Source organism: Protomyctophum parallelum (assembly GCF_964188405.1).
Source record: "Protomyctophum parallelum genome assembly, chromosome: 16".
In the NCBI taxonomy this organism is placed as follows: domain Eukaryota; kingdom Metazoa; phylum Chordata; class Actinopteri; order Myctophiformes; family Myctophidae; genus Protomyctophum; species Protomyctophum parallelum.
This window is the reverse complement of record NC_139711.1, coordinates 18,280,175-18,307,326: the sequence shown is the minus strand read 5'-3', so window position 1 is coordinate 18,307,326 and position 27,152 is coordinate 18,280,175. Positions and strand designations below refer to the sequence as shown.

General features: G+C 43.8%; 1 protein-coding gene across 1 annotated transcript in view; it reads right to left on the bottom strand.

Moving 5' to 3' along the window:
- Positions 1 to 21,729, bottom strand: part of LOC310873665 (dual specificity calcium/calmodulin-dependent 3',5'-cyclic nucleotide phosphodiesterase 1A-like) — a gene marked incomplete at both ends in the record, with an annotated part of 34,241 nt that extends 12,512 nt beyond the window's left edge. The window contains 9 exons of the mRNA XM_083786214.1: positions 391 to 491; positions 947 to 1,087; positions 2,177 to 2,293; positions 2,557 to 2,623; positions 3,269 to 3,454; positions 4,031 to 4,144; positions 15,913 to 16,081; positions 18,236 to 18,286; positions 21,645 to 21,729. Of these exons, the coding sequence (XP_083642340.1) occupies positions 391 to 491; positions 947 to 1,087; positions 2,177 to 2,293; positions 2,557 to 2,623; positions 3,269 to 3,454; positions 4,031 to 4,144; positions 15,913 to 16,081; positions 18,236 to 18,286; positions 21,645 to 21,729 (1,031 nt within the window). The remainder of the gene's footprint in view (positions 1 to 390; positions 492 to 946; positions 1,088 to 2,176; positions 2,294 to 2,556; positions 2,624 to 3,268; positions 3,455 to 4,030; positions 4,145 to 15,912; positions 16,082 to 18,235; positions 18,287 to 21,644) is intronic.
- Between the last annotated feature and the right edge of the window lie 5,423 nt (positions 21,730 to 27,152).

Sequence of the window (27,152 nt, the reverse complement as noted above, 5' to 3'; positions counted from 1 at the left end):
TGGTAGGCGGGTTTCTGAAGTGTTCACAGCCCTCCTATGAGACACGGACCAAATAGGAACAAAATGTTACCATTTTGGCATGAACATTAGTGAGCACCAATTATATGAAGGTTGGAAAGAGGTGAATTCGTCCTTTAACAAAAGTGGCATTTTATGAGTTTTCAGCGTATTTTGATCATCATCATTATAAATCAGCGACGAAATCAACTAGGTTTAGTCGACTAAAATCTTAACACGAAAACATTTCAGTTGACTACAATATGAATAAAACTAAATGAAGTTTCATTCCAAAGACTATGACTAAAACTAAAATCAAACTTTGCTGTAAAAATCAACATTACATGACATTGTCATAATGGTCCCGTCTGTATAACTCAGAGGATGGTATACCTGGTCTGAATGTGGAAGTTGTTGGTGGTGCCTGTGTGCTCAAAGTCATGGACGGCTGCCGCAAAAAACATGGCCAGTATCTCTATCTCTGTCATCCAGTGCTGAGAGAGAGAGAGAGAGAGAGAGAGAGAGAGAACATGTGAGCACTTTTCTTTCCACCACTGCTCTTCTTACCAGGGACATGCAGAGAATGTTAGCGAGGCAGGGGCTGAAATCCCATAAGAGGGCACTTTTGGACAAAATTCGGCTATGATCTGCTATTTTCAGGGCGCAACCCTGCAGCACTCTTTATCTACTGGAGATGCGGGGGTGCGACGTGGATTTCGAAAACAAATTTGTTCAACCCAAAATGCTGCGTTCAAGTTCAGGAGACTTCGGGGAAAAAGCAATTCTCCTGAATGTTGCATTCCTTCCGCCGGTATGGCATGAAGAGGAGAGGCATTTCTTCCACCGTAGTAAATGCTGCATTTGTGGTCTGGAGAGGGCAGTTGTTTTACAGACCGGTTAAAGAGCAGGCCAGTTCTGATGTCTATGTGTGCACGTCCCTGCTTCTTACCACCATGCCAGTCTTCAGCAGCAGGTAGTGCACAGTCTGCGTGACGTCAGCGGCATGCGTCAGGTTGTGGTAGGGGTTCCTGTGCTTGCTGTAGCCCACCTCCAGCGCCTCCACGAACGACACCAACGCAGAGATGGGGATCTGGAGCGAGCACAAACTAAATTAGGGGAGGGCGATACGATATTGAGAGATGTCGTCATGACGCAGTGAATGTACGTTCTATGATTTACAGTTCTATACCTTGATTTGTACTTTTGTAGAACGACGGTTTCGTTTGGCCAAATGTTGTGGCTAAATGTTCTGTTCTGTTCTGTAACTTGAACAATAACCCTAAAAAACGCAAATTATCGTTTTTTATATTTTTCCATATCGCCCACCCCTAAGCACAATGATGCCTCCCTCGATCAGACACACACACACGAGAAGTGGCGAGAAGTGACCTTGAGATTGTGTGCACGCATTCACCTGGGTGACAGCAGACTGCTGGGCGAGCGCTGGTGCTTTGGCATGGGTGTAAGATCTTAATTTTCATGCCTGTTGAGAACTCTAGTTTTCGCTGGCTGCCAGGCACGGCTGCACTAATAACTTTGGGGCAGGCCCGTCTAGAGGTTGGATGGGGAAGATATATGGAGACTAAGGGTTTGAGGTCAGATGCTGGCCAATATTGATGACATCAGGGATCTCCATATATCCCTGACGGGAAATGCACAATTCCATAGTTAACTCGAACCTTTGGTCGCAAATACTATATAATGAATTATACTAGCTGACAATTTGACCCATGCTTCATGACTGATGAGTTTTTATAGTTCAGTTTGTTGATTACTTGATTTGATATGATTTTTTATTATTATTTTAGGTAATAGGTATTATAAGTTCTTCGATTGTCACTCCCCCCCTCCCCATTGTTGTTTATTGGAATGATCATAGGCCTATCGCAGATATTTTAATGTCCCTTCATCATACATTTGAGCTGAGTGGGCTCTGAGAATTGGGGACCTCTTTTCTTTCCCGTGTACACGTTTCTACACCAAAAACAATTTTCCACATCTACAGTACAAGAGTTTGTGGATCTGCTATTCTGGGCTGGTGTTTCCTCCAGAATATTGATGCTGAAAATTGGTCAACAAATGTGGCATTTTAAGAGTCTGAAGCGTAGTTGGAGTACTTCAATGACACCGTAAATCTCAATCGTGTTGGCCACGGTAACTGTGCAATGGGCGGGCGCACCTTGAAGCGATTGATGAGGTCATATCTGGTCAGCAGCTCATAGAAGATGAATTTGAGGGCATGGTCTCCACTGGCGTCGTTCAGTGCGAAGACGTCAAAAGACCATGCGTCCACGTCCTATAGGAGGGAACACACACACACACACACACACACACACACACACACACACACACACACACACACACACACACACACACACACACACACACACACACACACACACACACACACACACACACACACACACACACACACACACACACACACACACACACACACACACACACACACACACACACACACAGAGATTATTAGCATATTGGTTCTGGACATGAAATGTTTGAGAAGCAGTGCTTCTAGAGTGTGGTGTGCAATAATACCTTGAGCACGGTGATGACATTGGGGGGGTAGCTGAGTCCCACCATGTTGGACGTCCGTCTGTACATCCTGTGACAACATGTCAACGACACGTTAACGACATGTCAACGACACACTGGCATACATGGGCCAGACACGTCCGTCAAACTGACCGGGCGGGTCTGGCACACACTTGAGCACTCGCCACTTTTTGCATTCTTTGTATGGAATGGAAATTAAATAACATTTGTTCAGCACGTCGATCAACGTCGGTGCATAAATATATATTTTTTGTCACACCATCACTAAACACGGGTATATTTTACCCATACTTAATTCCATAAAAATATATTTCTCATCAAAATATGTTGAAGTACAACAATGCATGGCAACTTGAGGTACTTTTCTTTAATATTTCATCAGGACTTTTCACAAAAAAAATGAAAAATAGATATCATGGGGGGCAAAATCTGTGATAAACGTGCATATTATTTAGTGTTCTAGGTTTAAGAAGAAAGTTGGAGATTTAGAAGGCATTTTGGAAGAACAAATCTGACAAATTCACCCAATCACCCACCCATGCCACGAAGATGACAAAGAGCTTGTAGATCTGCTATTTTGGGCAATTTTTTTAAGTGTTTTTTAACGTTGAATAAAAATAAAATTTTGGATTTAGAAGACTTTTGGAAGAAAAACTAAACGGACAAAATAAACGTGTTTTTGTCACCCACACACCTCTCGACGAAGATGCCCGCCTGCACGGCGTGGACGATGCTGCGGAAGCGCGGCTTGTCCTGGCCGCCGCGTCTCAGCATCAGCCCCATCTGTCTGGTGAACGTGGACGCCAGCCAATCCCTGACCTCCGACGGCACCGAGTCTGACCGCAGTTCACTCAACTCGTCCTCCGTGTCTGCCAGGCGCCTGCAGAGCAGGGGAGGAGACCAGTGGTGGTAACAGTATCTGCTGTGTCCTAGACCTATTGTATACTGTATTGTGTTACACAGTATTTTATGCATGCAGTACAGTTTCACACCAGTCCACATGGTGTCACTGCGGATGGCCTGCCTGAAAGGGTTGTATTAGAAGGGTGAAGGGCACCTACAGTATGTAATACAATTCACCCTTTGTCAAGTCCCGTGGTTGTGCCCCTCTTCGCACCCATTGGTCGCAGTTTCGTGGTTGGACAAAACTCCTCTCTCTCCATCCACTACCTAACTAACATGTTTTTCAGTTGCTTCATATTGATATTCTGTGCATTCAATTCTTACTTTAAATTTGATGTCAGTAAAAAGGAACATCACAGGTGCAGCACGGTGACTTGGCATATCATGTTTGTTTTTAGTTTTTTCAAAAAATTATGTTTTAGCAAATTCAACATAAACAAGGTGGAAACAGGGCGGAACAAGGCAGAAAGAGCCTGCTGGTTAGTCAGTCAGGGACCAATCAGAAGGCTGACAAAGGGTGAATTAATAGTGTGGCTCACAATAAACTGTTCACCTTGTTTCTTCGATGTAGACAGACTCCAGGACAGAGGCGGCATATTCCAGATTCTTCTTCAGGTCCACCACCGACGCCTCTCCTCTCTCCAGTTGCTTGACCAGACATCTCAACCTGAAAGAACGACAACGTCCGTGCACATTATAGTTTCTGCTAGCTAACATCTCTAAAAGGCAGATGGTTCCACCGGAACAACACGCTGTAGCCAGGCAGTGTTTTGGCAACGCAGCAGCATACCTTGAGTCAACCTTGGAACAAGGACTCTCAGATATGTCAGTAAAACCACATGCATGTAAACCATGCAGGGAAGACTCAAATCTGCAGCTTTCATCTGAAAAACAGGGAGACTAAATGGGAGCTCAACGTAACCTGGGGCGGATTAAAGCTTGAAAACTACCAGCACCCCGTCTACCCTGTGAGTAACCTTAGACCTCAGTTACAAGGAACACATCCAGAAGACGAGAGCGAAGGTCACCACCAGCGACAGTCTTCTGTGACAAATAACCGACTCAAAGTGGGGAACTCACCTAAGTGCACTCCGTACAATGGCACGAGCCTTGTGCTTTTCCACCGCAGAATATGCCTGCCCAGCATGGTATAGCAGGCCAACAACATGAACACTCTGCCCACCAGAAACGGCTCAGGTCCAGGAGTATAGATCTTCTTTGATGCCACTTCAGAAGTGGAGACCACGCTACCTGCTGCCAGGATTACAGAGTGGCACAACCAGTGGAACAGCCTGGGCAGCCAGACAACCCAACGATGGACAGAGAGCTCACTGCAGTGAGCCGAAAGGAATGCACAGCAAACGCAAACTACTGTAGCAAACTATATAGAGACCATAAGACGTCTGGTACAGAAGCCTTGGATTTGATATGGCGTTAATTTGTGTGTGTGTGTGTGTGTGTGTGCGTGCGTGCATGTGTATGCTTGCCTGTGGAACCCCATAAGAGAGGAAGTGGAACAGGATGGAGGCCTGGTGGCTGCTAATCTCCCCATTACCGGTGAAGGTCTGTCATCCTCTCTCTGTCTCACTTTCTCTCTCTCTCTAGCCCTAATTTATCAATGGAACGTGGAAACGAGCTTAAATTCGAGCCCAGGAATCAGCATACGACCACGTCCATGGATGATTTATATCACGCATACCATGCATACCACTTTTGATCCAGCCGACCACAGTACTTGTGCGCTCTGCTTGCGCAAGTAAATACCTCACTTCATATTTTGCAAACATGTTGGTTATGTAACAGTTGCGCATAGTCAACAAAGATAGTCACAAAGAAGAGTCAAACCAAGGTTGTACTTTATTGTTACATATACATATAGGTACATAAGAGTAAAACTTATTTTTTATTTGGCTTCCTTCAGACAATGCAGCAGCCTGATTCTTTGTGGAGCTATATGCCTGCAAAATAGAAGGCCATAATTATTTCAGAAGCATCAGTAGCCAGAATAATCAAAGGAAGCAAACTGTATGGTGATGTCATACACAATGGAATACAAAAAAAAGAAAAGAATTTGAGATGTTTATATTGCGTTTGTTAGGTACATTGACTTTAGCGCCAATTGCTCAGTTTGCAAGGTTACAGGTGCTGGTGGCTAGTATAGGGTGTTCCAACTGTCCCAGAGAATAAGAAGCAACTTATTCAAATCATAATAGAAGCTCTTGTAACTGAAGCCACAATACCAGAGCAAACTTGTTGTTACTGGCCAGGACCATACTCCCACTGAGATATCAGCAGGTGGCATCATTATATCCAGACAGGATCTAAAGACCACTCATGTGAAGGCAGATGACAATAATTGTGGCACGGGCTATCTATGCAGCAACTGAGGAGGGAAAGCGTGTTGGAGTTGTTGCAGATGACACTGATGTCTATTATGCTGCTGTATCACTACTACAGCCAATCAATCACTGCCCCCATGACATTAATTCTGAAATACCAAGGAAGAGCCATCATTGAGCTACAGTAAAAAAAAAAAAGAGAAATAGATTAATTAGTCCTGGCGGGAAATGGGTTAGAAGTCCAGGAGGTCCTACCTTTGAGATGTCTTCTTGTATTTCCTCCTGTGGAAGACAGAAGAGGGATTACACATTGTTTATAGGCCTTATGTAGCCATGGGCCACAGCATGTAAACAGCATGTAAACCTTTAAGAAGCTGGAATACTAATAAGCTTTAATTAACCATTAAAGATGGAGTGCCAGGATCTTTGTACTTTTTTCTGGTTTGTATGTGTCTATGGAGTTAACATTACTCTAATATAGACCCCCAGGTGTGGTTAATATTCAAATATGTCTTCTGTGTCATTTTGATTTCTTCCTGAAATCTGAAGCCTTTGAGTCAAAAAGCCCAACCGAAATACTCCTACTATTAGTGACATCATAATCCTAACCGGAACCCTCCCCTAATCTGTCCCCCCTTATCATACAACAGCTGTATGATAAGGCTGTGGGCGAGGTTTATAGGTTCAGGTGGGTGGTGCTAAAGTGAAAATCAGGTATACTCTTTCAGCGCCACCTGGTGGTCACCAGTTTAGGCTCTGAGTGCCAATTCTCCCATTATAAAGAAAGAAAGAATTTGTAATTCTATTATGCATGTAATGTGCATGTCATCACCTGTACACCAGATTAGAGGAATTTTCAAAATATGGATGAAAATAAAAACATATATATATATTTTTTTTTAATTCCCAAGGGAGAGACGTCTCGACGCCCGTGGCATCCATTACTTAATAGGCAATTAGACGTCTTGACGTTTTTGGCTAATGAACTGCGGTGTGTGGCCACATAAAAACATAATTTTAACACTTTAGCTCGCTTCATGAGCTTTGAAGATCTGCCATTTTCAGCATGCAACCAAGCATAAAATGACCTGTCTTTTTTCCACTAGTCTCTCCCGAACATTTTAGTCTAGGTTGTATTTGTTGACAGAATTATGAATAGATTTAGTCTTGGTTTTGGTCATCGTAGCTTGGTTTTTATTTAGCTTTCGTCAGTGAAAAGCGTTGTCATAGATTTAGTCGAGGAAGTCAACACTATTTCATAGCATGATGAAAACGTTGCCCTCTGCGGTGCCCAGGGCCTCAGCAACGGCGTGAGGGTGGGAGGGTCAAATGAGCACAGCTGTGTGCCTCGGTGGGATGCAGCTATTTGAGGAAGAGCAGGGAGATCAAATAGCCTCTGATCTGTATATTTATTATTTGATAAATAGCATCGCAATTGTTTTTGCACAATCATTTTGAAAAATGTTCATACATTGTCAAACATTTTCCAAAAATAGCATAAATAGCATATCTACAAGCTTACGTGTAGATCAACTCCGCTATTTTAAAATGTTGTTAAGTATGCAATTGTTAAAGTTATTTGGTCATATAAAGCAAACACATTTCCATTCATACAATGTGAAATGCCAAAAATACAATTAAATCATTAATCACAATCGCTTATATGACAATTAACGCCCGACTTACATTTTGTCATCGCGAACATGAGTACAATTCTGAGGTACGTTTACTTTACTTGATTTCCATTTCTACTAAGTACTTCATACTCCACTACATCTCAGAGGGAAATATTGTCCTTTTTTTTACTGAAATGCATTAAAATAGAAATGGTAATTGATGGTAGAAAGAGAGAGTGTACAAATGGAACAATAAGGGTCCATTTGGTTCCATTTGCACACTCTCAGAGTTAAAATTAACATTGACTTTACAATATAAATTGGGATCTCAGAGATAGAAATGCCATTAAATGGAGGTCCATAGACTAATGCATGTCAAACTGGGGGTCCTTGAAATTAAACGGGTTGAGAATCCCTAATAGAGCCGTAAAAATCTTCTCTTATGGGGGTCCCATGGCATATCTTTTCAAATGGGGGTCCGCGGGCTAATTAGTGTCAATTTAGCGGTCCTTGACATGAAAATGTTTGGGAAACACTGCTTTAACTCAAGTACAACGTCATGAGCAACTTTCACTTGCAGTTGAGTATTTGACCAGGAGTATACTTTGACTCAAAAGTAGTTGTGTACTTTGTCCAGCACTGTTATTTATTATTTCAAAACCAAACAATCATCATAATAAATAGCCTAACTATATTAAATACTACAATTATACTCACAGCCCTCTGAGTCTCAGCCATATCTTCTCTATCTGGTCCGGTTGCAGGTATTTCAGCGAGTTGTTCTCAAACTCCTCTATTTCCTTGGTGGGCGATGAATTCATGTCAAATATGTCAACCAGACACAACGACATTGCACGTACACAGCTGGCCACTAGGGGCGCCCCCTCTGAGGAGCCACCGTTGGGGCTGGGGGCCCCTGTCTGTCTGGCCGTCTGTCCACAGGAGAAAATAAACTGTCCCACTCCTGCACTTCCTCAAGCCCGCTATCCGGTGTCCATTACACAGGCAGATGAAGCAGCTCCTCCTGGATAGTCTGGTCCTCCCACGCGTCCGTGTGTGTGTGTGATGTGTGTGTGTGTGTGTGTGTGTGTGTGTGTGTGTGTGTGCGTGTGCGTGTGCGTGTGTCAAACAAAGCCACTATAGGAGTTTTCCTCCCGTTCTTTCTGTAAGGCGTGGGGGCTCCGACCACTGCCTCTCCTGTCTCCTGATGAGCGATGGATGACCTGCCGTGTTTGAGACTGAGCACTGAGAGAGAGAGAGAGAGAGAGAGAGAGAGAGAGAAGAGGGAGAAGAGGTAGAAGAGGTAGAAGAGGGAGAGAGAGAGGAGGGATCCTCCAAGCTCCACCTACTACTCAATGTGATCATTTTCTAATTTGCCAATGTTTGTGAATATCATTTCTTGGCCTTCTTGACCCTCTACCTACCGTTTTGCTTAAGTTTTGTAAATACCAACTGCACGGTTAGGCTAGAAATGCGAATAGCAAACTGCTCAAAATGGTGGAATATCTGAGGGCACATCAAGGCACATGTGTAAACAAGTTCTATGGCTTTTGGCCAAACAAGACATGAGTTATACATACACACGGCATAGTGTCATCAGCGCATCAATAGCTGGGGGGTGGACTCATGTGGGGGAGAGCGCAGGGCTCTCCCAACTGGGACAAAGAGTGGGGTGTTGGGCGTCATGGCTTTCCAGATCACAGGCACAGATCCTTGTTGCAGCTCGACAAATAATGCAATTTAGAAAATTTAATCCAGAACAGCGATAGTTCATTGAGACATGGAAGTCAGAAGGCTTATTATATATTTCCCCGGAATACCCTTCACTCATTCTCTAGCAGTAATTCATTCTGCTCATTTAAATCAGCTGTCTCACCACGTCAACTCCCTTCACTCTCATTCGCTACAAGCTCTCACACACGCACACATTCCCTCAGTGCAAATCAGGCACATTTAAGCAGTCACTATTCTGCATTACAACGGGTCGTTTAGAGGAAGCATGCAATCTGATTGGTTGAAACAGCATTCTAGTCGTGCTTAAACGACAGTATAGGAACACCTAATCAAAACAAAGAAATCAGCCTGCTGTGTTCTCCCAGAGAGACAGGGTGGCTAGGCTAGTGAGTTTCTTGGGACATTTGTGGTCAACTCTGTCATTAAAAAAATACGATTTTTAACTAAACAGGGTAACTGTTAGTTGCAATATTACCCTCGAGGGTGTTCTTTATCGTCATTAATGCACTTCTGCACTGCCTTTCGGAACTCCTGCATCATCTCAGGCGTATATAACAATGTTTTGTAAGTAACACAGAGGGAGATGGAGAGGGAAATATCTCCGATCTCGGTGGTGCTTGTGCAACTTGACACAATAAAGATATGGATAATCTGACTCTGATTATAAACCAATTGAACAACGCGACGCGCTGTGAGCTTGTAGATTTCTGGGTGTAGGCTACTGCATGCATTCTGAGAAATGTTTTTTTATTGAACAATGCGGAACATACTAATAATACTAGTCTAGATGAGGGGGCGTGTCCCAGTGGAAAAGTGACGCATGTCGGCATGTGCATACTCTCAATTCCAAGGACAGTGGAACACAATGCAAGATGATTCATGTTAACAATTATTTTAACAAAAAATAAACAATTGTATTAAAAATGAACAATTCAGCAAGCCATTAAAGCTATTGTGATGACATGTACATGCAGCCATGCATGTTTTCCATGCATTTAGCAGAGGAGAGCAGAGAGTCTATCTGGTAAAAGCATCTTTATCGGCTGGTTGGACACAGTCACACAGTCACCATGAATGATGTGTAAGTGACACCACTGTCACCTGTCTGCACCGCACAGGGCCTGCTTTCAACGGATGACCAGAGAAGCTCTCCACAGAGAGGGTCCCTTTCCACCCAGAGAAAAATATAGACAAACACGTGCACAGACACACAGACACAGACACAGACACAGACACACACACACACACACACACACACACACACACACACACACACACACACACACACACACACACACACACACACACACACACACACACACACACACACACACACGTACCAAGGCCAGTTCAGAATTACAATTTCAATAATAAATGAGAGGCGAAGGTCTGTTAGATCTATCCTTTTACAGCCTTCAGCTGGGTGAAGCTGCATGAGACTTTCCCCTCTCGTGCTTGGCTTCATGCTCTGCCGCACGATGGTTTTCCCCGACAAAAATAAACATTTAATAGCTGAAAATAGCAGATCTGCACGCGCAGTGATTACTGGGATCTAAGGCAATGGTTCAAACTTTTCCATGTCACGGACCCCCAAATTGACACTAATTGGCCTGCGGACCCTCCATTTGAAAGGATATGCCAGGGACCCCCCATAAGAGAAGATTCTCAACCTGTTTAATTTCAAGGACCCCCAGTTTGACATGCAATAGTCTACAGACCCCCATTTAATGGCATTTCTATCTGGGATTTAACTCTGAGAGTGTACAAATGGCATTTGGTTCCATGTGTACACATTTTGGTTCCAAACTATCATTTAGCTGGGGACCCCTGGAGTTCCTTGGCATATCTTTTATCTGTCCCTGGCATATCTTTTCAAATGGGGGTCCGCAGGCTAATTAGTGTGAATTTGGGGGTCCCTGATATGAAAACAGTTTGGGAACCACTGTGTTACTGTAATGGAGATAGACCGCTCGCAGCAGAGCATGAAATACGTTGTGTCAAGAGCCTTGATGGACATTTAACGTGCATGTCCAATCAGCATCCTCCTCTATTCATACAAACTAGAGCTGCCCTACTGCAAATTACTGTGACCTGCTACAAGGTCATGGCGTGCAAACACGCACGCACACAGTCACACACACAGTCAGTCACACACGTTCCCTTAATGATAATTAGGTCACTGGTCCCCCTTTCCCCTCCCTCCTTTTTTTAGATAAAATCCTGACATTCTGCATATAATCACTCTCATTATACGAATGACCATGCAACTCAATTGGTTGGTGTGTGTGTGTGTGTGTGTGTGTGCGTGCATGCATGCGTCCATGTCAGTGATGTGGAAATATGAGTGACATGTGGTTAAAAGCCCATCACATAAATACAACCCCCCCACCCCCCAAAAAATTGCCTTCATTGACCTATTAACTCATTAGGCGAGTAAATCTATGAAAAAAAAGCACCTTACCCCAAAGAAATTGCAACAAAAAGTTTTTTGTAGTATTAGGTGTCCCTAATAACATACTAAAAGTTTACCAAAGTTTGACCACCCGAAAGGTGTTATTTTCAAGATGGCGTCCAAGATGGCCTAAAAACCATTAAAATAGCCTAACTCCTTCATTATTCATCCTAGACAAGTACTTTTTGTGTCTAACCCTATGTTTTTGGGGTATAGGAGTCCATTGAACTTGTCCAAATTGCAGAGATACCGATTAGATAATTGTGAAATCCAATATTGTGTTTGTGACTCTGTTAAAACCCTCTGAAATAGTCACCAGTTTCAAGTTAACTAAACTAAATATTTAAGAAATGTCTGAATATTTATATATTTTTTGGAATAAGGTTTCAAGATATCCTCAAAACACAACAAAACTAATAGTCACAATTTTCAGTAATTCAGAAGGTTGTGGCAGAGAATATTGTCAATTGATAGATAATAGCCTACATGATTGCAATATTGAAACGTTTTGGATAGCTCGGTGGATACAATTTGGCTCAAACTACTTTAAATAATTCATCATTATACACCACACCCAAAACTAATTTCTTGCATTATAGAGCGTCACAGTCCCGCCCTCTTTCATGACGACGCCAGGCCCAGGAAATAATTCCCAATGCATTTTTCCCATAGACATTTCGAAACGTATTTATTTAAAGACCTTATAAGCGTCGTACAAAGCCAACTCTTGTCGTGACAAATCATGACAACAAACACAATATTTTAGACCAAACAAATAATTACAAAGAAGAAAAGTGTTGTAACCTGCCGTTTTTTTCTACTTTCTAATTCTTTGTTTGGCCCAAAACATTGTGTTTATTGTCATGATTTGTCACAAGAGTTGGCTTTGTCCGCGGCGTAACCGTCTTTAAATAAATACTTTTTGAAAAGTCTATGAGGAAAATGAACAGTGATTTATTTTCCGGGTCTCTCAAGGGGGTGGGACTGCGACGCTCTATTTACTCTTAGTGCAGAGTAGTGAGAACCTACAGTAAGTCTCTACCGGGTGCAGAGGGGCGTATGATAGGTGGGGTTGGGTGAGAAGGTAAAGGAGGGTCCGGTCTAGAGTTTAGTGGGCCTAGGGTTCCCCTCAGGTGGGAACAGGGGATCATGGGGAGTGGGGGTCACTGGATTTCTCCCTGGGGACTTGGAGCACAGAAGAGCAAAGTTAAGAAGACCCTCATGGGCTTCTCCTCTCTGCATGTCTGAGGTGGCTCATACATGTCCCATTAAAGCTATGGGGCACTTGAGAGGGTGGTGGAGGAGCAGACCGCTGGCCGCAGACAGCCGAGGAGGGTCAGTGACAGACAGACAGGGCCGAGATAGGGATAGAAAAACAGATCTTTGAGACTGAATGTCCGGAAACAGCACGTAAACATAAGCTGTTTTAATTGCTTTTACGACGTGCTGGATATATACAATTGTATTTCTATGGTATGCTCTTGCTAAATCAACATTAACATTACACAGAGCCGCTATTTAATGAAAAATGCCCAGAGGGTTTCGCTCGTGGCCTGGGGGAGAGGAGAGCGGAGTGGGGGGGTTCCCCAACCCCAAGACGAGCACTTCAGCTGGGGTAAAAGAGGGAGGATCGAGATCCGGTCCGTAGTCTCGTTTGGTTATTTACAAACAAGTTTACCAAGATTATATTATTTATTCATCCATACGTAGGTTATGATGTAACTAAATATATAATTATTTCTCCTCTACAGTCGCTATTTTACATTTTAGACTTTCAAATGCGCATCTGCTCAAACTGCCTGTTTTCTTTCTCATCTCAAGCCAGCTTGAGTGACAGGTACCTTGTACACGCCCACTTTCTCAAAAAAAAAAGCAGCTTCGAAATGAGTTTAGCTTTGCTTTCTTTTCTAGCTTTTTTTGGTGAGAACGGGGCTTTAGGGAGCCTGCACTCTCCTCGTTCTCAACCCCTCCAAAAGCAAATTAGCATTTGAGATTCAAACGATTTCTAAGTCATGGCATGCTGGAGAATGGAGTGTGGAGGAGGTAGAAACTAAGGAATTGGGGTTTAGCTTAGGCTGGGAGGAGTGTTCCTATATGTCGCCTGGCTCACTAGTCCCACTGGTCCCATGTGGACCATGCTGGCTCTTACTCCCGAGATAGGACCTATTGAGTTAGCATAGGTAGTGAGGACAGTCTCCACTGATGGTGGTTATAAGACTGTCAGGCAGACAGTCGTTTTCCTAAATGTATGTATGCTGGTCCCAAATGGACCTCCTGCTGGCTTTGAGCTAGGCGCTTAGAGTGGGCATACAGGAGGGTGAGACCCACATAGTGGTGGTTATAAGACCTCCACGTGGTGCATGATTGTTTGTCAGGCAGACAGGGGTGTCCCTATGTTGGACTGGCTCACAGGAGAGTCGGCGTCTGGTTGGTGGCTGACCATTCATAGTACTGGGGCCCCCAGTGACTGATCATTATGGCGCAGAATGTCCTCTCCCCTCTCTAGAACAGCTAGTACAAAAATGCAAAAATCACGAAATGAGGGGCGCCCACAGTATTTATATCGGCCACATGTCATCCTACATTGTCATTTCGTACCCTAAACAAACATTAAAGTCCATAGTTAAAAAGACATGCATTGGAGGGCCTAGCACCCCTCAAACATGCAGTCTGACCATTAGGTCTATGCAGAAAGAAATGCTTGTTTGTTGGATAGCAGCAGGGACACAGCGTGGAGGGAGATTAGATTGGGATTCTATGGGGAGACAGAGACTGGAGCCCAGGGTTCAAGGTTATTGCCAGCAGTACCAAACACAAAGTAAATGTGAAATTAATTTTACACACACAACTACTACAGTCTCGGGAATAAGAAGATGTCTGTGACAAGCATAACTGAACCCTATATCTGTGCGACACTCCACCACCTGCCTATATACCAAGATACATGTGTGATAGCTCTGTACTGACTTACACACCCTCTCTAGTCTCTAGGCCCATGAGGGGCCATTTCTCTCCACTGTATCCCCACTGAGGAGTCCATCTTCCCCATAGACCAGACAAGTGGCCATTTGGTTCTACTGACTGAGTGTGTTTGGTGCAAAGACAGTTTGGGAACCACTTCCCTATAGGGGACTTATTTTTATTATTATTATTGTCAGACACCTTTACAAACAAAATAGTGCAGACATTTCTCTGTAAATGTATTCCATGATTTGTGTAATATTCCCATGCAGTATATCACTTGGCAGCCATGCTTTTACAAATCAATCACATGACAGTACCACCCAGTAATAATGAATATATTCCTTATTGTTATCAATATAAATCAAAATAAATCTCCTGAAAGCTTCAACATAATGTGAATTGTGTATAGGTGATGAATTCACCAATCCTGGGCAGTACGGCATTATAGAAATGGGAAATATCCTATTACACTGTTATAACCTTATAAACAATTGCTTTAATATATCATTGTACTTTTATATATAATTTATATATGCTAATTGGATTCCTAGATAACCAAAACAAGACACCAAAATTATTTTTCTAGGATGAATAATGGAGGAGTAATGGTATTTTAAGAACTGGCGGCGGCCACACCTTTCGGGTGGTCAAACTTTGGTAAACTTTTAGTATGTTATTAAGGACACCTACCGGTAATACTACAAAAAAAAAGTTGAGTAACCTTTTGTTGCAATTTTTTTGGGGTCAAACCATATTCTTACCCGCGGCGCAAATTAGCACGCCTGGAGAGAAGCTTTGATTATAGGCTATATATTTTTTTTTTTGAGAGGTAATGCCTGCCAGGCAGTTGACTTGTTAAGGTCGAATGTTTTATTAAGCCTAATTATTTGTGCGTCACTGCTTTCATGAAGGCTGCAACAGTTGTTGCTTCAATGCTTATCGTTTTAAGCATGCCTTTCTCTCCGCTATTGTTTAAGGTGCGTGCCTCGCATCGCGCACCTCGTATCGCACCCACCCCCCCCCCCCCCCCCCCCCCCCCCCCCCGTTGGGTTTTGAAGCGTCGAAGATCGAAACAAATTTATATCGAAGCGTCGAAGGTCAGCCCTACTTTGCACCCATTGGTTTCTGTTTTTTGGTTGGACAAAAACCCTTTTTTTAATCATATTGTGCACCTAATATCGTGATTGGAATCATATTGTGAGTTCAGTGAATCGTTAAATGTCTTAGTATGAATCAATCTTTCTGCGGTTGTGTTGATTGAAAACTAAACGCAACTCACCAAGCCAAAAACTGTAGTATAATCAATCAATCAATCAGCACAGTATCAGACCTGTTAGCAGTCTTCTCCATGGCGTCGGGCGTGTCTAGGCCAGGCAGTGGGTCGGTCAGGATGTCCTCGGGGCTGCGCTGGTCGATCAGGATGCCTCGCTGCTTGTCTCCGTCGTTGATGGCCACGCCCACCGTGATGGCGTTCCACAGTGCATTCTGGGACTGCGAGCCTGCACAGAAAATGGTGTGAATGAAAGGAGGGGCCTTCAGTCTTTAAACGTATTGCTGGTGACCCACGTGATTTTTCCTTATTGTCAACGTCGCTTGTTTACAGAGTCTTGTTTACTATAGTCTTGTTTACTATAGTCAGAGGCAGACGGCAGCAAAGAATGTTTGCTACTATGTGGCTTATTTGTAACCTATAATGTTTTCATATACATAATGTTAATAATGTTAGAGTGCTGATTAAGTTTAAAATGAGTCACTGAGTCACACTGGGCCATATTTTTGTCAGTGCTAGTTGCTAAACCCCTTATCACTAAACTTCTTTGCCTTTTTGTGAAAAACATAAAAATTGTTCAACTAGCCAATCTAAATAAACACATTGTGAGCTTGTAGATCGGCTATTAAAAAGTGTTTTTCAAAATAGTAGAAAAGGCAAAGAAGTTTAGGGATAAGGATTTTATTACTGACGGAAATAGGGCCCACGGTCTGGACTTCATCTTGAATGAGATTAAAAACGAAGTAGTTCAGCTGTGTTTGGAGGAGGGTGCAGAATGATTTGGGAATCAAACAGGTCAAGATTAATTTGTATTCATGCAGGTCTCGAGTCTCTCGACACGTCATCATGCATCCCGTTTCCGTTCGTTGCACATAAACACGACTCCAGGGTGTCTAATGAAGTACTGTCACCTCATAGACATGAAAAACTGGAAAAATACAAAAATGTAGGCACTCAATCTTTAAAATTGGATCTTTATGGACTTTTGATATACACAAATACACACAGATTTAAAATGTGTTAGGTATGCTCATATGATGACCACGGATATATATTGGGTTTTTTTGTTTTTTTTTAGGGTTCAGTTTCAAATGGCCTCGCAAACAATCAGAATAGCCTTTCCGGCTATGGCATGATAGATAGATAATATATTTTTTTCTTTATTTGTATGTACAGTATGTACAGTATATATAGCAACATAACATGTTTGTAATTTTTGAATAAATATTTGAAGTCTTTTTAGAAAACTGAGGTCAGGCGTTTTTAGAATCGACCTCAGTCCTAAATTAAATCAACACAAAATTGATCTGCACTGAAAACATGAAACATGACAATATGAAACATGACAATATGACAATATGAAACATGACAATATGAAACATGACAATATGAAACATGACAATATGAAACATGACAATATGAAACATGACAATATGACGATATGAAACATGACAATATGACAATATGACGATATGAAACATGACAATATGACAATATGAAACATGACAATATGACAGTTAGCCTGACATAATCATGCCCCCAGTTTTTTTGTCTGTATAGGTCCAAAGTTCACGTGTAGAAATTTCCGTGCATTTTGATCAAAGAAAAAGATACAATAAGGGACCAAGAAGTCCCTTCGGTCTTGGTCACTTAAAGAAATCCTGACTGTAATGCAATCTCTGAGAGTTACATTCACACAGTCATTTACTTAAGTGATGTGCTTTGCTACAATGGGCTCTTTCCTCACAATTAATGCTTTGACCAAGCAGTGGACAGCAAATAAGTACTGTACTTTTTTTACTTACTTTTTTCCCAGTATTTCACCAAGGCGGCCAGGGGTTTGAGGTTAGGTTTAGGCATCATTTCTGAGGTTTAGGGCTAAGGTTAGGGTTAGGAATAGGGGTTAGTATGCCCGAAGACTCTACGCCCATCTGGTGGGGGCTCTCACTAACAATTTATGTACCAGTCACCATTATCTGAAATCCCAGTTGAAGAGAATTTATTATTTATTAATTTTAATTTAATTTCAATGTTTACTTTCTGAACTAAAATACAAATATAGTGGACTTAAAAAAAAGACAATACATTTTAATATTAGTCATTCAGCTACTAATAAACTGAAATGTAATAAAGCAGGTCATGCTTGCATGTTTGGAATTTAACATTATCATCAATATTATATTCCGATATTAACCTGCGGGCCACATTAAATGAGGGGGAGTGGCCCCCGGGCCACCAGTTGTCCATGTATGCTGTATCGATAGCCTATGATCAAGTAGGGCGTTAATTTATGGAAAAAAGACAAAAAGTTTAAATATGGAGATGGGAGGTTTCTGCCTGACAGAAATGAGGAGTAATCCGAGGTTATGGTGTTCAAACTTACGTGTGAACCGAGACCGTGTCCGTCGATTCCTCTCACCAGCCTCATTGGCAACTGCAGACAGAGAACGATTTAAACAACCAGCGAGTAGAGGTTAATGCCTGAAAAGGTTAAAACATTTGCAGATCTACAAGTTGTTGCACCTATTGCTAGGGTTATCACCCGTCCCATGAAATACGGAAACGCCCTTTATTTGAAAATGATGCATCCCATATTGAATAGTCTCGCGTTGCCACACTGTTGCCTCTCGCAATTTCCAAATGCTTCCGTCATTGTCACAGTCCGTGACTTCTGTGTCCGTGTTCTGTTTATTTCCTGTGTTTCTTTGTTTTGAGTTGGTGTTTTCCTGTGATTTTGAAGTGGTGTGTTTTTCCCTGTTTCTTAGTTCCAGTTTGAGTTTCACCTTTAAATTGTGTACCTTTTATTTTGTAGTATTGTTTTGTACCTTCCTGTCTGCCCCGGTAGTTCTGTACCTGCCTTGTCTAAACTGTATTGTGATTAGTCTTTGTTTTCCACCTGTGTCCTCTTAGTCCCCCAGCCAATCCCTGTCTTGATTTTGAGTTTTGTTTCACCTGTGCCTAGTTAGTCTGTGTCTATTTATACTCCCCTGTTTGTTCAGTTCCCTTGCTAGTTCGTCACTTTATGTCAGTAGTGTTCTCCTCGTGTATCCATGATTTAACCATAGAGTATTAAAAGGATAGAGACTGATCTGGCGCGAAGCTCCGCCCGCCCCATGGCATCCAGGGAGTGTGTGTGCAAAATTTGGCATCGACCGGGTTAACGGTGGCCGAGATTAGCTGCTCACGGACACACGGACGGACGGACGGACGGACGGACGGACGGACGGACGGACGGAGTGCAAAACATACTCTCCCCCCATGCTTTCGGCCTGGTGGAGACAACTAAATAAAATACAGGAAATACCAGTAAGACGTCCTGAGGGCGAGAAGCAACCTCGCCCTTGCACGGCTGCACGCACACGAGCACTGGCACTTTGTCATGGGGGGTCAGATCAACAAATGAAACTGTACTGGACTGTTCTGTACTGGACATATATGGAGTGTACAGGGTTTGATTAGGTCAGATCAATGTCAGAAGAACAGGAAAGTCTGTCTGACACACACGCACACGCACACACATCTGCATGTTTGCCCACAAGCACTTCAACACCAAAACACAACAGTGCTGATTAACCCTCGGTTGCCTATACACTCTCACTGCCAGGAAAATCCCTGCCCCCTAGTGTGTGTAATGAGGTCTCAACAGACTGCTCGGGTACCAATAGCAACAGGCTGGGAAAAAAAACACACACACACACACACACACACACAGAGAATGATGTCACATATGTCCCTAACGGTCCCCATGGTGACTATGATCAAGCAGCCCCCCCCCCCCCCCCGCACACACATGCACACGCGCGCACACACACTTAACCACTTTTCACATAAAAAAGCAAAGAAATAGAAAACTTAAAATATCCTCACAGCATTTTGTGTTATATATTTTGCCACACAAAAGTAGTCCCGTTCTTGCATGAAGTAGGTCATTCATTCACAAAGGAAAAGGGCATTAGACTGCACACATCCTCACCTCACAAAACAACTTTGATTGGTCCCCCTGCACCCCGCTCCTCCAATTAGAACGATACTGATTATGCCAGAAGGAATCCCAGTGACTGACACACACACACACACACACACACACACACACACACACACACACACACACACACACACACACACACACACACACACACACACACACACACACACACACACACACACACACACACACACACACACACAGAGAGCGCGAGAGAGAGAGCTCTCTCAAGTGCCACTCATTGCAGAACTTGGCACTCTGCCCAATCATTTCGTCCCTACGTTTTGACAAGGTCAGTGTGGAGTGTGTGTGTTTGGAGAGCGAGAAAGCAATTTATTAATTCATTTTATTGTTTATTTTTTATATTATTATTATTATTTAATGTTTTTCATTTGCATTGAGAGTATACGCCTGCATTGAATGGATCAGTTCAATGGCCAGGTGCCACGCCATCAGTTCAATGGCCAGGTGCCACGCCATCAGTTCAATGGCCAGGTGCCACGCCATCAGTTCAATGGCCAGGTGCCATGCCATCAGTTCAATGGCCAGGTGCCATGCCATCAGTTCAATGGCCAGGTGCCATGCCATCAGTTCAATGGCCAGGTGCCATGCCATCAGTTCAATGGCCAGGTGCCATGCCATCAGTTCAATGGCCAGGTGCCATGCCATCAGTTCAATGGCCAGGTGCCATGCCATCAGTTCAATAGCCTATTGTTCCAACGGTACACATTATAGAGCATGTCATACGTCTTTGGTCTTCCCATGAACTTTGCATGATTTAATGCCACCATGATATAATAACGTGAATTGCGACGCAGGTCGCATTTACTATGAAAACGGGCAGTCAGTCAGTGTATGACTCAATCCCCATACATGGGAAAGCCCCCATATGGTGCCCAGGTCTCGTGACATCACGTGACATAATCATGGATGCGTAAAGGCCAGCAACTCAACATCTGACCTCAAACCCTTAGATCTCCATATATGGATATATGTCAGAACCTGTTCTGTTCCATATGTTGATCCTTCCCCATCCATACTTCCTCTTCGATGTTTCCCTTTTGACTGATACCGGTCCATTCAAACTCTAGACAGGCCTGCTCCAAAGTTATTAGTGCAGCCAAGCCCGGCAGCACTAGAAAACTAGTTCTCAACAGGCCCGACAATTAAGGCCCGGCCCTCATCAAACCCTGTACACTCAAGGGAATGTCCCCGCTACCACCCTTCAATCTCCATATATGGAGTTGACCTGTTCTGACATTTCATGTTGATCTGACCTCATCAAACCCTGTACACTCAGGACATGCTCCTTATATGGCCAGTACATAATTCATTCCATGTTGATCTGACCCCCGTGCCAAAGCACCAGTCTTCCGTCAACAAGGCGGATGCGTGCACGCCCTTTAGGGCGAGGCCGCAATTGTTGAAGTAGTTGAAGTAGTCTATTTGGTTCTCAGGGATTTATGTCTGTTTTGCCGCGCACACGTTCACTATAACGCACACGTCACTACTATACTTAATTGTGAGGACATTTTAGGCAATTTTATGAATGCCTTTTTAACAAACTTTTGCCATTTCTAACTGTAAGCCAAAAGCCGGAAAATAGTTGATCTACGTGAGTGTGTGTGTGTGTGTGTCTATGATGTCTAATCCTAAAACAAACTGCGACCTGAATCTTTTTTGTAATTGCAAATGTTTCTCAAATACTACTACTATACTATAATTCTACAATGCCTGCATGTCGCACACACACACACACACACACACACACACACACACACACACACACACACACACACACACTTACCAATGGTGAAGCTGAATCCATCGATGCAGAAAGTGGCACTCCGACACTTTTTAAGTCCTTGTTTTTTAGATGCTTGCTCTGTCATTTTAGCCTTTTAACAAACAAAACAAGACTTCTCTGTCTCCCTCTCTCCCTCCCTCTCTCCCTCTCTCTCTGTCAACGAGAGAACAGAGATTGGCACTTGCTGCTCTCCCAGGAGAGGTGCTTACTGCAGAGATGCAGCCCCCCTCCCGCCCTCCTGTCTGTCTGTCTGTCTGGAGCACGTCTTGTGTACAGGGTTTGATGAGGTCTGGCCATATATGGAGCATGTCTTGTGTACAGGGTTTGATGAGGTCTGGTCATATATGGAGCACGTCTTGAGTGTACAGGGTTTGATGAGGTCTGGTCATATATGGAGCACGTCTTGAGTGTACAGGGTTTGATGAGGTCTGGTCATATAGGTAGCACGTCTTGAGTGTACAGGGTTTGATGAGGTCTGGTCATGTATGGAGCACATCGAGTGTACAGGGTTTGATGAGGTCTGGTCATATATGGAGCACATCAAGTGTACAGGGTTTGATGAGGTCTGGTCATATATGGAGCACGTCTCTAGTGTACAGGGTTTGATGAGGTCTGGTCATACATGGAGCACGTCTTGAGTGTACAGGTTTTGATGAGGTCTGGTCATATATGGAGCAAGTCTTGAGTGTACAGGGTTTGATGAGGTCTGGTCATATATGGAGCACGTCTCTAGTGTACAGGGTTTGATGAGGTCTGGTCATACATGGAGCACGTCTTGAGTGTACAGGGTTTGATGAGGTCTGGTCATATATGGAGCACGTCTTTAGTCTTGAGTGTACAGGGTTTGTGAGGTCTGGTCATATATGGAGCACGTCTCTAGTGTACAGGGTTTGATGAGGTCTGGTCATATATGGAGCACGTCTTGAGTACAGGTTTTGATGAGGTCTGGTCATATATGGAGCACGTCTTGAGTGTACAGGGTTTGATGAGGTCTGGTCATATATGGAGCACGTCTTTAGTCTTGAGTGTACAGGGTTTGATGAGGTCTGGTCATATATGGAGCACGTCTCTAGTGTACAGGGTTTGATGAGGTCTGGTCATATATGGAGCACGTCTCTAGTGTACAGGGTTTGATGAGGTCTGGTCATATATGGAGCACGTCTTGAGTGTACAGGGTTTGATGAGGTCTGGTCATATATGGAGCACGTCTTGAGTGTACAGGGTTTGATGAGGTCTGGTCATGTATGGAGCACATCTTGAGTGTACAGGGTTTGATGAGGTCTGGTCATGTATGGAGCACATCGAGTGTACAGGGTTTGATGAGGTCTGGTCATATATGGAGCACATCGAGTGTACAGGGTTTGATGAGGTCTGGTCATATATGGAGCACGTCTTTAGTCTTGAGTGTACAGGGTTTGATGAGGTCTGGTCATATATGGAGCACGTCTCTAGTGTACAGGGTTTGATGAGGTCTGGTCATATATGGAGCACGTCTCTAGTGTACAGGGTTTGATGAGGTCTGGTCATGTATGGAGCACGTCTTGAGTGTACAGGGTTTGATGAGGTCTGGTCATGTATGGAGCACATCGAGTGTACAGGGTTTGATGAGGTCTGGTCATGTATGGAGCACATCGAGTGTACAGGGTTTGATGAGGTCTGGCCATATATGGAGCACGTCTTACAATTACAATTTAGGCATTTCGCAGACGCTCTTGATCCAGAGCGACTTACAATTAAGCAAAAAACAAAAGCATGTCATACATCACATATATAAAAAAGTAGTTATCATGAATTGTGTATAAACTAAGAACGTAACAGTGGAGTATCTATGTCAACTACACATACTATACTATATTATATATTATACTATACTATACAACTATACATACTATACTATATTATATATTATACAATATACATGTGTACTATAAGGTGCTATGACTACATAAAATGCCATTCTAGTGCTGTCTACGTAACGAGCTAGTTTATCAAACACAGGATAAGATGTAAATTCCTTTGTGCAAGCATATACCTAAGAGTGTCGCCGTGATGAATGGTAGAATGTCTTGATGTCATCCTGCCGTCTTGGTGATGAGTGGTGGTGAATGGTGGGAGCTGGATACGCATCATCAGTAGTGTATCCTTGGATCTTGGGACGTTTCGGCCCCAACACTATACACCCTCCCCAAGGTGGCCAGCTACAGGCTGATCAGACCTGAGCTTGCGTTAATCCAGACTCGTCACGAGAAAGAGAGCCATGCATGGCAAACTTCTCGTGGGACTATGCATGGCAGGGGCGTCCTATTCCCTGAGTCAAGCCAAAGCTGACCGCATACCTCCTGGCTTGCTACTTCGGTGCCCAGCAGGGGCATAGGCGGCGGGTGCGTTTTACCTTTGGGTAGGCTATAGAATTGCGTTGGGGGGGGATTCTCGCGGCCGAGCGGAGCGAGGCCGCCACCGCGGATTTATTTATTTATTTATTTCCCAGATGGTCTAAAAATGAGTTATTTAGCATACTTTTACCAATGAATTAGCCTATACACAGACAACGACCTTTGGACGTCTTTTTCTCAAGTCTCGAGTCAGTCAGTCAGTGACAGTGTAGATTACCCGGCGGTGTTGGCGTGTTGCTGCCCCTCCGGGAGTCGCGGCTCATGGCTCTCCACAGACGGCACAGAGACAGCAGTCACTCCACTGAACGTGCCAGTGTTGCTGCAGTGGTGTGAACTGTGAACCGTGCGGGCACTGGCGCTGCTGAGTTCTGACACCTTCTATAATGCTGCGCACATATATTATATATATAAAAAAAATACCCAGCATAATTTTTGGGAAGGCTAAGCCTTCCCTAGCCTTATGCACCCGCCGCCTATGAGCAGGGGTCTTTCCTCCTCATGAAAAGCCACTGGCTACTTCTTTCGGCTGCCTCCGATAAAGCTTTGATGGCTGAGCGCTGGTTCTGGCCTCTGACTCCCAGGTCTGCAAACAGTCTGGTAGTAGATCTTGCCACAAACCTTCTGCATCCCACCTCTACTGGGCGGACCTCAGCATTCCAGCCGCGGTGTTGAGCTCGGCATAACGGAGGTGTTTTCGCTCATAAGCCACCACCATTTTCCGCCGTTCTGGTGCTGTGGCCTTACTCCAGGCTGGGGGGGTGGCTGTTAGCCCAAGGCCTCCTTCCTTGCTGGACATAGCCCACAATATCAGCATGTTTGAGGGCTGCTGTTGCTTCCGCCACTGCTTTGGCTGGTCTCCATTTGCGCCCAGTTGCTAAGCTTGGTGCATTGTTGCTCACCACTGGGTGAGTCTGTCTAAAATACTATCTAAGTCGACATAAAATGCTATCTAAGGGGCTAGGCTAGGGCAAGTGCTACGGACCATGGTGGAGTCTGAAGAGGTGGGTTTTCAGACTACGGCGGAAGATTGGGAGTGAGGCTGCAGTTCTGACTGTGATAGGAAGTGCATTCCATAGTTTTGGAGCCAGAAGGGAGAAGAGTTTGGGACGTGTGGAGCGTTGTATGGAGCACGTCTTGAGTGTACAGGGTCTGATGAGGTCTGGTCATATATGGAGCACATCGAGTGTACAGGGTTTGATGAGGTCTGGTCATATATGGAGCACATCAAGTGTACAGGGTTTGATGAGGTCTGGTCATGTATGGAGCACATCAAGTGTACAGGGTTTGATGAGGTCTGGTCATATATGGAGCACATCGAGTGTACAGGGTTTGATGAGGTCTGGTCATATATGGAGCACGTCTTTAGTCTTGAGTGTACAGGGTTTGATGAGGTCTGGTCATATATGGAGCACGTCTCTAGTGTACAGGGTTTGATGAGGTCTGGTCATATATGGAGCACGTCTCTAGTGTACAGGGTTTGATGAGGTCTGGTCATATATGGAGCACATCTTGAGTAGACAGGGTTTGATGAGGTCTGGTCATATATGGAGCACGTCTCTAGTGTACAGGGTTTGATGAGGTCTGGTCATATATGGAGCACGTCTCTAGTGTACAGGGTTTGATGAGGTCTGGAAATATATGGAGCACATCTTGAGTGGACAGGGTCTGATGAGGTCGGGTCATATATGGAGCACGTCTTTAGTCTTGAGTGTACAGGGTTTGATGAGGTCTGGTCATACATGGAGCACGTCTATAGTGTACAGGGTTTGAAGAGGTCTGGTCATATATGGAGCACGTCTTGAGTGTACAGGGTTTGATGAGGTCTGGTCATATATGGAGCACGTCTCTAGTGTACAGGGTTTGATGAGGTCTGGTCATATATGGAGCACGTCTTGAGTGTACAGGATTTGATGAGGTCTGGTCATATATGGAGCACGTCTTTAGTCTTGTGTACAGGGTTTGATGAGGTCTGGTCATATATGGAGCACGTCTCTAGTGTACAGGGTTTGATGAGGTCTGGTCATATATGGAGCACGTCTCTAGTGTACAGGGTTTGATGAGGTCTGGTCATATATGGAGCACGTCTTGAGTGTACAGGGTTTGATGAGGTCTGGTCATATATGGAGCACGTCTTGAGTGTACAGGGTTTGATGAGGTCTGGTCATGTATGGAGCACGTCTTGAGTGTACAGGGTTTGATGAGGTCTGGTCATGTATGGAGCACATCAAGTGTACAGGGTTTGATGAGGTCTGGTCATATATGGAGCACATCGAGTGTACAGGGTTTGATGAGGTCTGGTCATATATGGAGCACGTCTTTAGTCTTGAGTGTACAGGGTTTGATGAGGTCTGGTCATATATGGAGCACGTCTCTAGTGTACAGGGTTTGATGAGGTCTGGTCATATATGGAGCACGTCTCTAGTGTACAGGGTTTGATGAGGTCTGGTCATATATGGAGCACATCTTGAGTGGACAGGGTTTGATGAGGTCTGGTCATATATGGAGCACGTCTCTAGTGTACAGGGTTTGATGAGGTCTGGTCATATATGGAGCACGTCTCTAGTGTACAGGGTTTGATGAGGTCTGGAAATATATGGAGCACATCTTGAGTGGACAGGGTTTGATGAGGTCTGGTCATATATGGAGCACGTCTTGAGTGTACAGGGTTTGATGAGGTCTGGTCATGTATGGAGCACGTCTTGAGTGTACAGGGTTTGATGAGGTCTGGTCATGTATGGAGCACATCGAGTGTACAGGGTTTGATGAGGTCTGGTCATATATGGAGCACGTCTTTAGTCTTGAGTGTACAGGGTTTGATGAGGTCTGGTCATGTATGGAGCACATCGAGTGTACAGGGTTTGATGAGGTCTGGTCATATATGGAGCACATCGAGTGTACAGGGTTTGATGAGGTCTGGCCATATATGGAGCACGTCTTGTGTACAGGTTCTGATGAGGTCTGGCCATATATGGAGCACGTCTTACAATTACAATTTACAATTTAGGCATTTCGCAGACGCTCTTGTATATTATATATTATACTATACATACTATACTATACAACTATACATACTATACTATATTATATATTATACAATATACATGTGTACTATAAG